Source organism: Amphibalanus amphitrite, unplaced genomic scaffold (genome assembly GCF_019059575.1).
Source record: "Amphibalanus amphitrite isolate SeventyFive unplaced genomic scaffold, NRLGWU_Aamphi_draft 000913F_arrow, whole genome shotgun sequence".
Classification (NCBI taxonomy): domain Eukaryota; kingdom Metazoa; phylum Arthropoda; class Thecostraca; order Balanomorpha; family Balanidae; genus Amphibalanus; species Amphibalanus amphitrite.
The window spans coordinates 58154-74801 of NW_024882407.1; the positions used below are offsets into that span (position 1 = coordinate 58154).

General features: G+C 46.5%; 2 protein-coding genes across 2 annotated transcripts; both read left to right on the plus strand.

The window, feature by feature from the left end:
- Nucleotides 1-3977: 3977 nt before the first annotated feature.
- On the plus strand, nucleotides 3978-5160 carry LOC122368005 (cuticle protein CP14.6-like). The gene is made up of 3 exons (XM_043341592.1): nucleotides 3978-4010; nucleotides 4193-4329; nucleotides 4627-5160. The coding sequence occupies exons 1-3, from the start codon at nucleotides 4002-4004 to the stop codon at nucleotides 4982-4984; spliced, it is 504 nt and encodes a 167-aa protein (XP_043197527.1). The 5' UTR covers nucleotides 3978-4001; the 3' UTR covers nucleotides 4985-5160.
- A 9471-nt stretch (nucleotides 5161-14631) lies between these two features.
- Nucleotides 14632-15695, plus strand: LOC122368004 (cuticle protein CP14.6-like). The gene is made up of 3 exons (XM_043341591.1): nucleotides 14632-14660; nucleotides 14774-14910; nucleotides 15135-15695. The coding sequence occupies exons 1-3, from the start codon at nucleotides 14652-14654 to the stop codon at nucleotides 15490-15492; spliced, it is 504 nt and encodes a 167-aa protein (XP_043197526.1). The 5' UTR covers nucleotides 14632-14651; the 3' UTR covers nucleotides 15493-15695.
- Nucleotides 15696-16648: the final 953 nt, after the last annotated feature.

Genomic DNA, 16648 nt, shown 5'->3' on the forward strand with positions numbered 1-16648 from the left:
GCGCATGTCAGACGAAGAAGTGAACCCTCGCCCTGGAAGGGGGGTTGATTCAACCCCCCCCCCCCCCAAGGTTTTTCGCGAATAAGGTAAAAACGGCGGCGCGCAGCGCCGCCAAATTTGGCACAGCCTATGGGACAGCCTTTTTACATATGACCTAATAATTTAAGGTCCGGGTGACCTTGTGTCAGGTCACCAGGTCAGAAAAACCGGTACAAGGTCATGGTCAAATTTCAATTTTCTTTATGCTCCTGTCCAGCTCACAGTTTTGGACTGATTTCCTTCAAACTTTCAGGATGTGCTAAGTTCACCGAGTTGTGTAACATATAGTTCGTTTTTTTCTGTTACTGACCTCAGGCCAGAGGTCATTACGTCGTAAGGTTAAGCCTATGGGAAAATATTCAATTCGAAAAATACTGGAGAGTGGAGATATCCGCTTCGTTCTATCACTTTTGTGCCTTGAAACGACAGTACTTAACATTATGTTACTTGGTGCTTCTTTGTTTGGTGTACTTATCTATGGGTTAGGTCAAATGAGGTCAACTGAGGTACTTAAGATGTGCTTAACTTTTCAAGTACACTTAAGCCAGCAAAAAAGTATATCATTTCACGCGCCTTGACGTGCTGAGTTCACTGGTGCTTTTGTTTTGCTCTATCTCGAAATTTTTACATTTATACCCCCAAAACCCCCCTAAATATTGACCTAGAGCAACCAAAGTTGCACAGGGGCGAGCATTTTAGAAGGTTCACCTACCTACCAAATTTGGTGTTTCTAGGTGCCATAGGAGCCAATCGCGAGGGGGGTCGCATCACCCCCCCCCCTCTGCCAGGCCGTGTTATGAAAAATGCCCTGCCAGGGCGAGGGTTAATGTACTAGTATAACATTTAACATTGTCCATGTTCCTCGCAAGGGTACTGGATAATGTAAAGCGTAAAATGTTGAACCGACAAAAATGGTTTACGCTCACTAACAACATTTTCGAAAGGAAAATACCTCTTTTCTGATGACATTTTTAGGCCATATCTTATTAGCTTAAACATAGACCCCTGTACAGGGTGCATTTTCACATTTTTTTTAATTTTCGGGACATGTCCCGAAGGTCCGATGACATATACCAGCCATGCTTTTTGTCAATAATTCTGAATCGACCGTAAATTCAGCGTCGAAATTTAGCATTGGCATTGGTAACAACCGTCCTCAAGCAGCTTCACCGTTTTCCCCTCCCATGCATTCGTTCCTTCATGAGCTCACAAAATGATTCACTTCTGACCATGAGTCAGGCATGAACACGAACGTCGCAAAATCGGGTTGGTTTTGAAACTCTCTGTTTATCTGAAAAAAAAAATGTTGGATGAAATTTGTAAGGACGAAGCATGCGAGACTAACATCGTTTTGAACGACCTTCGTGAGACAGCAGACTCGTGTGCCGGGAAGCAGCTGAAAATGCGTTTAAAACTATTGAAAACTGGCAAGAAGCTCACATGCAAAGCTAACTGGTTTCAAAAAGACAAAATAAGACCTAGACCTAGGTAAAATAAAGCCAAAATGGTGTTTAAAATTATTCATGACATCTATCATGCTAAATTTTTCAGGAAAATAACACAAAAGTCAACAATGCCACTTAGAATTGGCCAAAAAACGTCCGTTAATGTAAACTGCAATCTTAGGAATTTTCAAGAGGCTGATCTGGAGCGATCAGCTTTCTTTCTTTCAGACAAAAGAATCCCGACAAAACCACACGAGAGACAGGTTTGGGCCATTTACAAGGCAGAAGCTCTCCTGAGAAAAATACACCGCAACCCAGCGAATGTTTTGGCATGGGCAATGACAGCCGCTTGGGATTTGCAAAATTTGCACAATGTGGCTCAAAAACAGACGGTCGACACTTTCTGCTACGATATGCTGCGAAACATTTACCCCTGGCACTTCCCGCTTGTTCAGGAATAGGGTCGTTTTGAAAGGGAAAATGGTGCTTGGAGTGTCGGCGCCAATCTTCGTGAAGGAGCTGGCGCCAGAGAATGCCACAAAATACTCATGAGTGATGCCGTTGCAAGCTGTCAGCTTTCAGGGAGAAGTAGATGTTGTCGGGGAACTCGTCAAACCAAAATTTGACAGAGAAACTGCAGGTGATTCCCCTGCAAGAGCTTGAAAGCAGGTAACCTTTTACCTATCAGTCTCCGGAGAGAGACGAAAATCGGTATAGGCAAATATTTTTGTAGTTACAGCGAAGGGTTTGGTTTCCAAAATTCCGAATTACTTTTCAAAACATTTGTATTTGTCTAGTGTATGCATAATCATCGAAGCCTTAGATTTTTGGCTGGCTTTTATTCTTCTTATTCATTGCTTAGGACATTGGACATTGAAATTCCTAATGGGCATTGAATATGTGTCGTCAAACTTTCGGAACACCCTGTACGTGTAGGTCCACGGTTCAAACAATTTATCAGATTCGTTTTTAGCCAGCTATCTAATCTAATAAATGATCAAAGGGCATATGCCATCTTGTTCGCAGATTTAGGATTATCTCCTCGTCCACTCCCAGTTTAACCCGCGCCCTGCTGGGGGGGGGTGTTTGAACACCCCCTTGTGGTTTTTCGCGAATATCTCAAAAACGGCGGCGCGGAGCGCCGCCGTTTTTGGTACACCTTATCGTACATCAATTCTACACATGTTGTGAAAATTTCAGACCAAGGTCATTCAAGGTCAGGTCACCAGGTCACTTGAAGTGACCTCACCTCATAAAAAGTTTCAATGTCTGTCATAGCTACACCGAGTGACCGATCGCTTTGAAACTTTCAGCGATTGCTAAGAGCAAAAGCATGTACAAAATGTTTATCTCAGAATTTTGATATCGATGACCTAAGGTCAGGTCAATTTTGCGACCTCCCCATCATAAGTCAATGGGATAAAATTGAAATGCGCCTCTTTTGTACAAAAGACATTACAAACACTCCCAAACACCAAATTACAAGTGGTTTAGACACACTGAACATGAAAATGGTGTCCGTGACCCTTGTTTATGCCCTGAGGTCATCTTAGGTCACGAATGGTATCTAACAGTTTTTCGCATATAACTTTTGATAGAGGCATGCTAGAGCGATGAAAACGCCTTAGATGTGTTCAGCTCGACGATACGGATCGACTGATATGCAACATGACCCTTTCCGGTCAGGTCATGACCTTGACCTGAGGTCAAATTTTCAAGTTGACCTTTCAAGGTCAACTTATAGTTCATTCGATGCGTCTTGACGAGAGGAACACAATGCTGGCAAAAGTAAGCTCTTACAAGGCTTGGGTCAAAAGTTATTGCAGAAAAACTGTTTCCGAAAAAAATCGGCTATTTTTGCAATTTTTGCCCCCCGCAGGCAAAACCGTTGAAGTTAGGTCAAATCTGAGAGAATTACTCAGAAAGGGCTTTAATAGGGCTATCGAATGCGCTTTTCCGCGGCGCTGTAGCTCTATTGGTTCTCGAGTTATGCGTTGGCTTCTTGGAAATTGTCGACATTCGACCTGGAAATCGGCGAAATTTTGCCTTCAATGACCTCTGGTGACCTGACCTTTGACCTGACCAAAAAATTGACCGAAGTGAATTCGTCATTATTTTTGACGCTCTTTCGAACGCCGCCTTCCGCGTATCGCTACGTGGCCCAGGAGCCGAGTTACAAGGGGGGGGGGGTGTTCAAACACCCCCCCCCCCCAGCAGGGCGTGGAAATCCAGGACCCCCAGCCGGGCGCGGGTTAAAAAAAGACGACACTAACGGTCACCGTTCGTCTTCCCACCCATTCCCGAAGTTGTCCTTCACCCCCCCCTCGTTAGGACTGCGGTGGGGAGGAGGGGAGGGGCAGAAGTGTCCTCCGACCTCCGGGGTGCGCGTGTCCTTCCTTGACCAAACGGGGGTTAATTGTTCCACTAGCTTTAACGGCACAGGGACGGTATAAAAGAGGACGGGTGGATAGAACCGGCATCAGATCTCACACAGACAGATCCACGACAACACACAACATGAAGCTGGTAAGATGAAAGAGCACAGATGCTAGTAGCACCTTTACGAGCTCACTAAATCAATGAGTTTTCCTTCTCACAATGACATTCATTTGATAGGAATAAAATAAAGTTTAAAATTTAAGGAACATAATGTTACAGCAAAAATATGAACCTATTCACAATTGACGACTCACCCCTGTTTTTCACAGCTCGTTCTCGCCGCCGTGCTGGCCGTGGCCGCCGCCGCCCCCAGCCGCAGCTACGCTGCCCCCACGTACGCCCCCAAGGTGTACCAGATCCTGAAGCAGGAGGCAGAGCTCCGCGACGACCAGTCCTACGACTCTCAGTAAGTTCACACGACTAGGGCTTTGAGTGGATGTCACCGAAGGCTCTGATTAAGTTGTTCTAAATATTTGCACTTGTTACGGATAATCATTCATTCCATTTCAACGACGCTCATATTAAGTTATATAGTAATAATTTAATGAATATTCTGGAAGAGAAAGTCGCAGAGAAGTAAGCAATGCAATTAAAAGCACTGGGCAGTGTAAGAGCACAAGGAGTAACAGTAAATTGCATTTCATGCCGAGAGTGCACTGAACACTGAACAGCTAACAATGCCTTTTCTCTTTCCCTTTTCCAGTTTTGAGACAGAGAACGGCATCTACGCCTCCGAGTCGGGCAGGCCGGTGGAGGGATACGGCGATGACGAGGAGAGCTACGACGTCAACGGCCAGTTCAGCTACACCGGTGACGACGGTGTCGTCTACAAGGTGGTCTACGTGGCCAACGGGAACGGCTTCCAGCCGCAGGGCGCCCACCTGCCCACCCCGGTGCCCACCGAGTACCCGACCCCGGAGGCGTCTGATGATGATGACGATGAGGAGGAGGAGCGTTACGAGGCTCCTGAGGAGGAGGACGATGATGACGAAGCTCCCGCCGGCTACTACCAGCCCCAGTATGAGCGCGTCATCGTCGGCTACAGGCCCCGTTACCAGTAGATTCATACGTCCGACACATGACAGACACATGTGTGACATACGTCTGGCTTTTACGTGATGTGATACAACGATGACCACGGTAATTGATACATGTTTTCGTCACTGTGCATACAATGCTATTTATTTGTTTGTGTTGTGCTATTTATTCGTGTCCATAAGCTGAATACAAAACAGCAGCAATAAGATGCATTGTATGACCTCTTCCCCTTGGAAATGTTCGAAGACTGATAATGCATTGAAGATTTTTCAAAGATGCAGACACCGATACATATTTAAGTACAATGGAATTGGAGTATGTGTTAGGGCCTATCGATCATAATCCGAATTAATGGAACTTAACTCTGCTAAACAAGATGTAAAACGATAAGGGTGCTAGAGATTAGTAAATACTCAGCTTCTCCGAAAAGGTAATTCTATAAAATACCTATCTGCAGATGGGTAAACTTTACCTTTTTTGAAACGCTACAAACATAAACTAAAAATTGACTTATCATTTGTTATACTGGATGTCTCATATAAATGAGCAGGAGCTTTACGCTAAAAACAAGCGTGCTGCTCTGTACGAGAGCGAGCCAATTCAATTCTTTAGGCCTCAAGTCAACCGGTGGTCAGGTTGATAACCCAACAAAAAATACGGATTTTACTTCGCTTTTGGCGAATAACTTACGAAAAACGTAGCAGAACAAAAACAATGGCACCACATCTGTCTCGTTCAGACGCATCGAGATGTGTACTTGTTTTCGGAAAAAAGTTAAGATTTTTGCTGTCGGAAAAAAATAAAAAGGTCCTTTCTAGACAGCCAAAGGTGATCTCAATTTTCAGATGACCTCAGTTGATCTTTTGGATGGTCCTGTACACATAATGACTCGCACACCTATTGTGAATTCGTAGGCGCTGATCACGAGCAGCATTCACTTCGATATGAGCAATGTTTCTGATTACTGGTGCTCAGCAGAGCCAAAAGGAAAGAAATATAAGACTGAGCTGAATCTGCAAAACTGTAGGCCTTGTGAACGACCCAGTCCAGAGGCAATTGGCGTTCCTCAAAATTGTAACTTCAGTCGTTACTCATTCCTTCACTCCTATACGAAACGCATTTTTCGTTCTTCACTTTCCCTTTCTCTACAGAGACAAAATGGAATCGACTTGGCCGGCTGCTCCGCTAGGCACTATATTATACAACAGACAAATATGTACATACCCACTAAAAATGAAGTTAATTAAACAATTCTGAGACAGAAACAGACGTCAATTTTAAGCAGGGGCGGAGAATTGTCATAATCCTAGGGGGTGCTTTTCAGCACGACGGGCTGGGACAGGGGACAGGCGGGCTGAGACAAGACAGGGGACTGGCGGGCTGAGACGAGGGACCAGTTGAATGGGACGAGTGTCATGCTTCGAAACCGGGGGAGGGAGGGGGGGGGGGGGCTGGACTGGAGCAGGGGACTGGCGGGCTGAACATTTGAAGGCCAGGGTTATTGCATGAGACAACCAGCGTTCGGTTAAACCCTAAACAGAAACACTTTTGCTGCCACATCAAACGCAGGAAATAAGTTGCTAACGAGCCCGCTTGGATAACAAAACGTGCAACAAGGTAGCGCAGGTACAAAGAAACCGAGTTAAATTATAACCGTGGAACGAAAGGCCAGTATAATGGATGTTACTTGGTTATCGCCTTTCATAGTGCCACTAGTCGGTAGTCCAGTGGCGTAGCCAGAGATCAGCGAAAGGGGGGGCATGGTGCTCGAGGGGGCGACTTTTTCCCTTGAGAGGGGCGCCATTGTCAGCTAGTGACAGGGGTGTCAGGCTAAAATGTAACGTCATGTTCATGCATGATTTACTATAGGTGTTGCAAAATACGAGTATATGAACCAGCTTTCGCCGATTTTTCATAAAATCCAATACATGCAATTTGCAGCCCGGTGTTTTTTTTATCAAAAAACCTTGATCTTGATGAATTTTTAGCATGATATAGGAAGCGAGCTCAGGCTGCAGACATTTTATTCTCAAAATACGCATCCATGCGAATTCGAAGCGGTAAAATATACGTTGATCAATAAGCACAATCTATATTCTTTGCAAAAAAAAAATACAGGCTTACTCACTGATCCAAAGTGACCTGTGGGCTGCAGCCTGTGGTCGACCGGGGTGGCCGTGCTTAGAATCTCAAACCGCACGTATGTAGGATTCACGCTGCGACTGCATTGCCTAAATTGGGATCAAGGAAAGACTTGAACATTTAAGACCATGAGATCCACCATGAGATCCCAACTCATTGTCATACCAGCAGCCACTGCAGTCAGAGGCGACCGAACGCTGACATACCTACGTTCTGGATTTTTTTTCTCTCCACAAATCACCTTTACAATTCGATGTCTAGTGCGTGCAGCCCCTACTTGTGGACATGCATGACTGCCTCCAGTGACTGACTGTCACTAGCCTCCAGAGGGCAAAAACTCCAAAATTGCAGTTTTAATCAAAAACATTTTCTGCAATAACTTTTGACTCAAGACAGTGACGACATTTATTTTGCCAGCATCGTCTTCCTCTCGTCGAAACGCGTCGAATGAACTATTCGTTGACATTGTAAGGTTATTTTGAAAGTTTGACCTCAGGTCAAGGCCATGACCTGACCGGAAACGGCCATGCTGTATATCAGTCGATCCGTATCGTCGACCTGAACACATCTGACGTGTTTTCACCGCTCTAGCACGTCTCTATCAAAAGTTATAGCCAAAGAACTGCTGGTGACCGTTCATGACCTGAGATGACCTCAGGGGCACACAGAAGGGTCGCCAGGTGCATTTTTACGATTCAGTGTGTTGTGTTTACCCATGAACCGATGTTTGAGAGGGGTTTGAACCACATTCGTTCAAAAGAGGGGCATTTCAATTTTCTCCAATTGACTTATGATGGAGAGGTTGCAAAATTGACCTGACCTTAGGTCATAGATATCAAAAGTCCGAGATAAACATTTTATACATATTTTTTATCTTATCAATCTCTGAAAGTTTGAAAAGTGATCGTTCAGTCGGTGTAGCTATAGCGAGCCTTTAAACTTATTCTGAGGAAAGGTCACTTGACGTGAGCTGACCTTGAACGACCCGGATCTGAAATTTTCACAAGATGTGTGGAAAAGATGTATGAACAGGTGTACCAAAAACGGCGGCGCTGCGCGACGCCGTTTTGGAGATATTCGCAAAAAACCTAAGGAGGGGGCGTAAAAACGTCCCCCTCCCCCAGCATGGCGCGGGTTAATGGGAGAAAATTGAAATGCTCTTCTTTTGAACGAAAACACCCTCAAACATCTGGATACAGGTAAATATGACACATGTAATCGGAAAATTTAACTCGTGATGTGACTGGAGATGTCAATCGGATACCAACTTTTTGGTATACCGATACCAAACCGATACCAACTTGGTATTTGGTATTTCAATCCTAGTGTAATCGGTATTTTGTTGGTATCATGAGCCCTCGCTAATGTATAAGAGGCTAAAAAATTGGTAAAAAGTTGGTATTTTCATCATGATTCCAAATTGGTTTGTTTTCGGTATTTCCCCACGGTTTTGGTTGGTATCGGTATTCCGATTTTCCGTAATTGACATCACTAGATGTGACCCCTTTTATGTTACTGAGGTCATATCAGGCCATGAAAGGTCTTCAGTAGTTTTGGGACAATAACTTTTGATAGAGATATGGTAGAGCAATGAAACACCTTATATAATTATTTTCCTTCTCAACAATACGGTTCGACTAATATGCAATATGACCATTCCCGGTTAGGTGATGACCTTCACCTTTGGTCAAATTCTCAAAATGACCTTTTAATGTCAAATACTAATTCATTTGATTCGTGTCGAAAAATGGAACACGATGCCGGTTAACCCTCGCCCTGGCAGGGGGGGGTCGATGCGACCCCCTCCTAAGGTTTTTCGAAGATAGCGTAAAAACGGCGGCGCGCAGCGCCGCCAAATTTGGCACAGCCTATGGGGCAACCTTTTTACATATGACCTGAAAATTTCAGGTCCGGGTGACCTTGGGTCAGGTCACCAGGTCAGAAAAACCGGTACAAGGTCATGGTCAAATTTCAATTTTCTTTTTGCACCTGTCCAACTCACAGTTTTCGACTGATTTCTTTCAAACTTTCAGGATGTGCTAAGTTCACCGAGTTGTATAACATATATTCCGGCTTTTTTTGAGGTCACTGACCTGAGGTCAGTTAGAGGTCATTACGTCGTAATGTTAAAGGAAATAGTTCACTTTTAACATGGGGTTTTGAGCTGGAATAGCAGTTTCGTAGCTTGAGCTGAGACTAGCACAAATCAGGAGCTTTTACGGCTCAACGATCACCATAGACGAAGATATTCCATTTCTCGTTCCGAAAAGAGTGCCTTGTAGAGGAATGCGTGCCTTGCACAGGAATGTAGCCACGTCATCGTCAGCCAATCAGCGTGCTGCTTACAGCCAATGCAGTATGCGTAGGTTTGAGCTACGCAATATGATTGGTCAATGCGTAATAAGCTTCCGCGTCAAAAATTATTTTACACAGAATATAGTTCGTCCTATATTAAAATATAGAAAATAATTGTTTTTACAAAAAGGTTTTATTTTATTTCATGATTATTTTGAGCATAAAAAATCATAAATCAATAGCAAAATACTGATTTCAGGAAAGTGGACTGTTTCCTTTAAGCCTATGGGAAAATACTAAATTCGGAAAATACTGGAGATATCCGCTTCGTTCTATCACTTTTGTGCTTTGAAACCACGGTACTTAACAGCAGGTCACTTGGTGCTTCGTTGTTTGGTGTACTTATCCATGGGTCAGGTCAAATGAGGTCAACTGAGGTCAAATGACGTTTTTGCCAATAACTTGGCACATAATGACGCTAGAGCTTAAAAAATGGTACCATTGTGTTCCTGGTGATCAGCCTAATCGAATGATATGCAATATGATGCAGTTTGGTTAACTTGAACTTAATTTATTAATTTAAGTTTACTTAAAATTTAAGAAAAACTTTAAGTACACTTAAGCAAGCTAAAAAGTATATCATTCGACGCGCCTTGACGTGCTGAGTTCACTGGTGCTTTTCTTTTTTCTCTATCTTTATTAGATCAAAAGTTATAAGCGAAAAACTTTTGGCCTGTTTTTAGCGAAATTTTTACATTTATACCCCCCAAAACCCCCCTAAATATTGACCTAGAGCAACCAATTTTGCACAGGGGCGAGAACTCCAGGGGGCCCACCTACCTACCAAATTTGGTGTTTCTAGGTGCCATAGGAGCCAATCGCGAGGGGGGGGGGGGTCGCATCGACCCCCCCCCCTGCCAGGCCGTGTTATGAAAAATGCCCTGCCAGGGCGAGGGTTAAACTAATCTCGGGCAGGTCTGAGTCAAAAGGTATTACAGATAAACGTCCTCCGCGAAAACGTATATTTTGAGGCTAAAACGTTTACCTTAGGTCAAATCTGAGATAATTAATAAGAAAGAGCTATCGAATGCGCTTTGCTGCGGGGCTGTAGCTCAATCTCTTTCTGAATCCTGATTTACGCCTTGAGCTTTGTCGAAAAATGTCAAAATCGGCGAAATTTGATTTTCGGTTGTCTCTGGTGACCTGACCTTCGACCAGTTCGACCTGACCTTAAAAATGGTCTAAGTAGTTTTGCAAAAGTTTTTGACGCTCTTTCGAACGCCGCCTACTGCGGGTCTCAACGTGGCCCACAAGCTGAGTTAGAAGTGGGTGCTCAAACACCCCCAGCAGGTTCAATTAAAAAAAAAACGCATAGGGTAACTGTGGGGAAAACGCACCCCTGGGTTAAACGCCTCCCCTAAAAAATCGTATTTCTTATCGACGGATAGGTGTTTTATCCTGTCTTTCAGAACAGTCAGCTGCTTGTTTACGTAGGTCTCTATTTCTGGTTCTGCGTCTTGAGGAGCAGCGTGGGTAGGTGCTGATGTTGGTTTTGGGTGTTGTTTTTGTTGTTTTTACAGAAGATTCCTAAGATTTTGATGCCCTCTTTATATCACAAAATTTGCTATTGTGCACATCACTAAAAACTGCGTTTTATTGCCATTCTGTTGAATTTATTATGCTACGGCGTTAGTGGCGCGTTTTTTGTCAATATTTTGTTGACCGGAAATGGAGTGGATGGGGAAAGACGCCTACTCGATGCATGGGGCAAGACGCCCCCAGTTTTCTGAAAGGGGGGCGTTTTGCACGGTGGTGAGAGTGCAGGGTAGCGCCCTGTAGGTGGGTGCCGAAAAGGCCTCTCCCCGTCCTTTTTTGCTGATATATCCTAAACGACTGCAGATATCGTCACCAAACTTTCAGGACTCCTCCGGGCATCCATTTTACACATTGCAACAAAATTTTATTCCAAAGGCTATGATAGGTTGATCACAAATGACTTCAGAATGACGTCAAGTTCTGCCATGTTCATCATTTTCTGTTGCTGGATGGGGTGGGGGCGCTTTGCACATGGGTGTGGGCGTATTACCCAGGGTGTGGGGCAAAACGCCCTTTTGTAAGGGTATGCGAAAACCTTTTTGGGGGGTTAAATACCACACGCAGGTGTCTTTTCTTGGTCTCAAAGTGTAGTAAAAAGAATGAGCTACATGATGGTGCCCAAAGGTTTGAGTAATCTGTGTTGGGTTGAGTGTCAGAAGGTTTCGCGCTTAATGGGGGCGTTTTTGACCTATTCACCCTACGCTGGAGGCGGCACCGCACTGCTAGGCGGGGGCGGTATCGCAATGATGGGCGGCACTGTGCTGAGACGCATCACTTGCATTGAGGGGTGGCATTGTACGGTGAAGGGGCGGCGTCGCATTGGGGGGCAGTATCGCAACGAGGGGTGGCACTAACGAGGCTGCCTTATAAGAAACGCTTGGCACATCCTAGCCCAGCTCTGCGCCGCCTGGCTGCGGTATCTTCAAAAGGGCCCTTGGTGTCGATGAGAGAGCCCCACTGTCAAATAATTACCTAGCGTCAGTGGTTTCTGAGGGGGGGGGGGGAGCGCTATCGATCTTGAATGGGGCGGGGCGAAATTGATCTCGGATGGTCCGACTGGGATTTTCAGAGGGGCGCCAGTGGTTGCATAGGGTCGCCATTGATCTAGGATTGGCCGACTGAAGTCCCGGCTCAGGCGGGCGCCAGTGGCTCTTGAGGGGCGCCAGCGATCTCTGATTGATGGGGCGACTATGATCTTTAGACTGTGTTGAATGCACCATTGGGCATGGATGGGGCCACTGTTGCCTTCAGCAGGGCGCCGGACGCTCTAGAGTCTAGAGGGGAGCCTTGAGCTTGGGTGGGGCGACTGTAGTCTCAAGGGGCGTTGTCTCGGATGGGGCGAATATGATTTTCAGAGGGGCGCCGGGTGCGAAGAGCGCCATTGGTTTCAGAGGGTTGCCATCGATCTAACCCGCGCACCGACGGGGGTCTGCGCCAACTTAGTACCGACGGGGGGGGGGGGGGGCGGATGACCGCCCCCCCCTGAGATCTCGAGAACGAAGCAAGATAGCGACAAGCGGTAAACGGCATCGGATACGCACGGTCAAGATCTACAATTTTGAATAAGGTCATTTTCAGGTCAGGTCAAAGATGACGTCACAGGGGTCGAAAAGTCAAAATGGCGGCGCTAAATATGGAGAGAGTTTTTCTCGAATAACTTTCGAATTAGTCAAGATAGGAACAAACTAAGGGCATCATCGTAATCCTCTCGTCAATCCGCATCGAATGATGTATATGTTGACCTCGAAAGGTCAAGGTCAAAGGTTGACCTCAGGTCACGTGACCTCAAGGTCATCATGTATATCATTCGATGCGTCTTGACGAGCTGAACACAATGAGACCATCCACGCGTCTGTATCTTGTTCCTGTACGGAGTTATTGGCCAAAACCCTTTGGTGACCTTTGATGACGTCACATGACCTCACAGCTGCCCAACAGCAAAACAGACCTCAAGGTAGTGAAGGTTGATCGTATATGAAGTCATGTATGGTATATGGGGCCATTCCGACCCGTTTTAGTGGTAAAAACAGGGAGTTGATTTTTCCCCCATTGACTTATAATGGGGAGGTCGCGAAATTGACCTGACCTTAGGTCACCGATATCAAAATTCCGAGATATACAAATTGTAGCTACTAACGACCTAATAACATCCTGCGACTTTCAAAGGCCTCCGACATCTACTGTAGCTCTGGCACGGTGACAAAGTTGCAAAAAAGTGACTTGAGGTTGGGTCATTCAAAGTGACCTGGTGACCTGACCTTAAAAGGTAGGAAGTTCAAACTTGCACACCATGTGTAAAATTGATAAGGGAATAGTCATACCAAATTTCGCGGCGCTACGCGCCGCGGTTTTCCGGCTATTCGCGAAAAACCTCAGGGGGGGGGCGGATATCCGCCCCCCCCCCGTCGGTGCGCGGGTTAAGATGGGGCAGCTGTGATCTCCGTTTAGATGGGCGCCAGTGACTTTTGAGGGGCGCCAGCGACCTCGGATGAGGACGACTGTGATCTTCAGAAGCGCACCGGACGCTCTGGAGGGGCGTCATTGGGCTTGAATGGGGCGACTTCAGTCTCAAGGGTGGGGGGGGGGGACGCTAGTGGCTCTCTTGATGGCGCTATTGATCTTGGATAGGGCGACTGTGATCTTGAGAAGAATGCAGGTGCTTTAGAGGGGCGCCAGTGGTTTCAGAGGGCGCCATCGATCTTGGATGGGGCTGAATGGGGCAACTGTGAACTTCAGAGAGGCGCCATCAACCTTTAATGGGGCGACTGTTCCGTTCAGGTGGATGCCAGCGGCTCTTCAGGGGCGCCATCGACCCTGGGGGTTCGGAATATTCTGGTTTCCGGAGGGGCGCCTTTCGGCCTTCAACATTGGGGGGCTCAGGTCCTATTTGGGGGTGCCCTGGAGGACATAGGGGTGTCCAGGCACCCCCGAAGAGATCTTGAGTTCGATTCCTGCCTGCACATCACTTTTTAATTTATGTTCCCTCTGTAAAACAGCATCAGCCTAGTCGGCGCTAATTGGGGCGCCATCTGGGCGGCTGGGCGGAAAGGGGGGCCATGGCCCCCATGCCCCCCCCCCTGAATACGCCACTGCGGTAGTCCTCTGTTTCTTGAAATTTCAACAGCGTTCCGGACCAAAGAGCTTATAGCTATTGACAGGCACTTGGATTTAGGCTTATGTCACGCTCAATTCAATAGCCAGTTTCGGGGTTATGGCGCGGTAGCCGATATAAGTCCTATCCATTGTGCTGCGCGTTTAGCTTGAAACTGGTGACTTGGTAATTGTGGCGGCGCGTGATAAGCTTACGATTTTGTCACATCGTGTCGTGTAATTAGCAATGACCGTTTGTAAGACGAAATTCTTTTCATCAGTCGGCCACATTTCACAGCGTGTTACCAAGCGCACACGATCCGATCGCATGTCATCATACTGGTGTCCCTGGAAGGTCACCGACCGACCAGCCACGCCTTGCTGACCTAGACACGGGGAGGTAGGGGGAGGAGGATGTCCTCCGGGGTACGGGTGCACTCCCCTGACCATGGAGGAGTTAACCGTACCACTGACCAGGTAGGTTTCACAGGCACGGTATAAAGGAGGACCGGAGGATGGAACCGGCATCAGATCTCACACAGACGGATCCACACCAACACACACAACATGAAGCTGGTAAGACATGTGGTATGGCGGGTGGTTACAGTGTAATCAAATGTTGCATTGGGCTCCATAAATGAGAATTTTGCAAAGGTTTAGCTTTATTTGATGCATTGTTTTCTTTGCAGCTCGTTCTCGCCGCCGTGCTGGCCGTGGCCGCCGCCGCCCCCAGTCGCAGCTACGCTGCCCCCACGTACGCCCCCAAGGTGTACCAGATCCTGATGCAGGAGGCAAAGCTCCGCGACGACCAATCTTACGACTCGCAGTAAGTTCATGCTTGATATTATTGATCGTTTATGTTCAAAACCGAAAGCTACAACAAGGGCGAGGTAAATATTTGTATTTGTTATAAATAATTATTCCTTTTTCTACTAAACGTCCATCTAAAGACTATGTGAAGTTTCCATTTCATAATCACTGGAAAGCCAGGAGGAAAGATGTTGTATTTGCACACTCCACTAACAATATTTTTCTATTTCCCTTTTCCAGTTTCGAGACTGAGAACGGCATCTACGCCTCCGAGTCGGGCAGGCCGGTGGAGGGATACGGCGATGACGAGGAGAGCTACGACGTCAACGGCCAGTTCAGCTACACCGGTGACGACGGTGTCGTCTACAAGGTGGTCTACGTGGCCAACGGGAACGGCTTCCAGCCGCAGGGCGCCCACCTGCCCACCCCGGTGCCCACCGAGTACCCGACCCCGGAGGCGTCTGATGATGATGACGATGAGGAGGAGGAGCGTTACGAGGCTCCTGAGGAGGAGGACGATGATGACGAAGCTCCCGCCGGCTACTACCAGCCCCAGTATGAGCGCGTCATCGTCGGCTACAGGCCCCGCTACCAGTAGATCCAAACGTCCGACACATGTCCATGATGTGACTGACGTCTGGCTTTCTATAACGCGATGTGACACGATACCGACCGGTGGAAAATAACTCATTATTTGTGTGTTTTATGTTATTTATTTTCTCGTTTGTGTGTTTGTGTGCGTTTGTCCGTTTGTTTCGTTTACCCACGGTATTTATTTCTTGAATACAAAGACTCAATTGACTTTTTGTATCAATATCTCGCTGGAATCATTCTTCTATGTAGTAGTAAGGAAAGTCCTGACTATTTTGTTGTCCGCTTACGGTTATTTTCCAGCAATACGCTCAGTCGACTGTGCTTCATTGAACCATTTGTTTTCTTCGAAACTAACATATCGAGAATGTCTCTTGGTGGACAAGCTATATGAAAATGTCCCCGTTAACTACTTCACACTCATTTTCAAATTACTCTGAAGCGTGCTACCTTTCCCTTCATTATTATTCTGCAATTCGATCATTGATAGACGTTATGCTGCAAAGCGGATAAGGGGATAGGGTAGGGGTTGGAGGCATTGATTTTAGTGGATCACGAATTGGTGCGTCACGGTGGTATGTAGATCGTCCCGGTGCCCGGCGGCCGGGAAGGGATTGTCCTGATGGATCAGCCATTTTATATACCTACTCTGGGTCAGCCGCCACTCGATCACTTCGAGGAGGCTGTATCCTGTATCGTCGACTAGTCGACTACAGAATGATGTGATGCTCCACTCCTCAGAAGCTATCAGTTGACCGGAGCGCTAAGTTGTACCGTTTATCACACAATAAAACGTGTCGATTGTGAGCATTGGGTCAAAGCTATAATTTGTGAACTCAGCCCGTGTGATGCGGCACAGCCTACCACTCCAGGCAAATAATTGCCTGTAAAAAGTGGAACATCATTCTGTAGTCGACTATACCTACTTACCGCAGATGTGGATGACGGACGGATGTGTATGTCTCCCAGCATTCCCGGACCCGGACAACGTAGTGTGTGCGAACTAACTATGCAGACTAGACCCCGCGGCATTTAAACGAGCAGTGAAACGTATTTTTACTCGGCGATGACTTGATGCGTGACTGTGTGTACTGTGTGTGCGTGTGTGTCATTGTGTGTGTGTTTGTGCGACATCATTGCCTTGCTCTTTTATTCATCTCTGA

Coding starts and splice junctions, on each gene's coding strand:
- LOC122368005 (XM_043341592.1), top strand. Junction 4,330..4,626: donor GACCAGTCCTACGACTCTCA/GTAAGTTCACAC, acceptor TCCCTTTTCCAG/TTTTGAGACAGAGAACGGCA.
- LOC122368004 (XM_043341591.1), top strand. Junction 14,911..15,134: donor GACCAATCTTACGACTCGCA/GTAAGTTCATGC, acceptor TCCCTTTTCCAG/TTTCGAGACTGAGAACGGCA.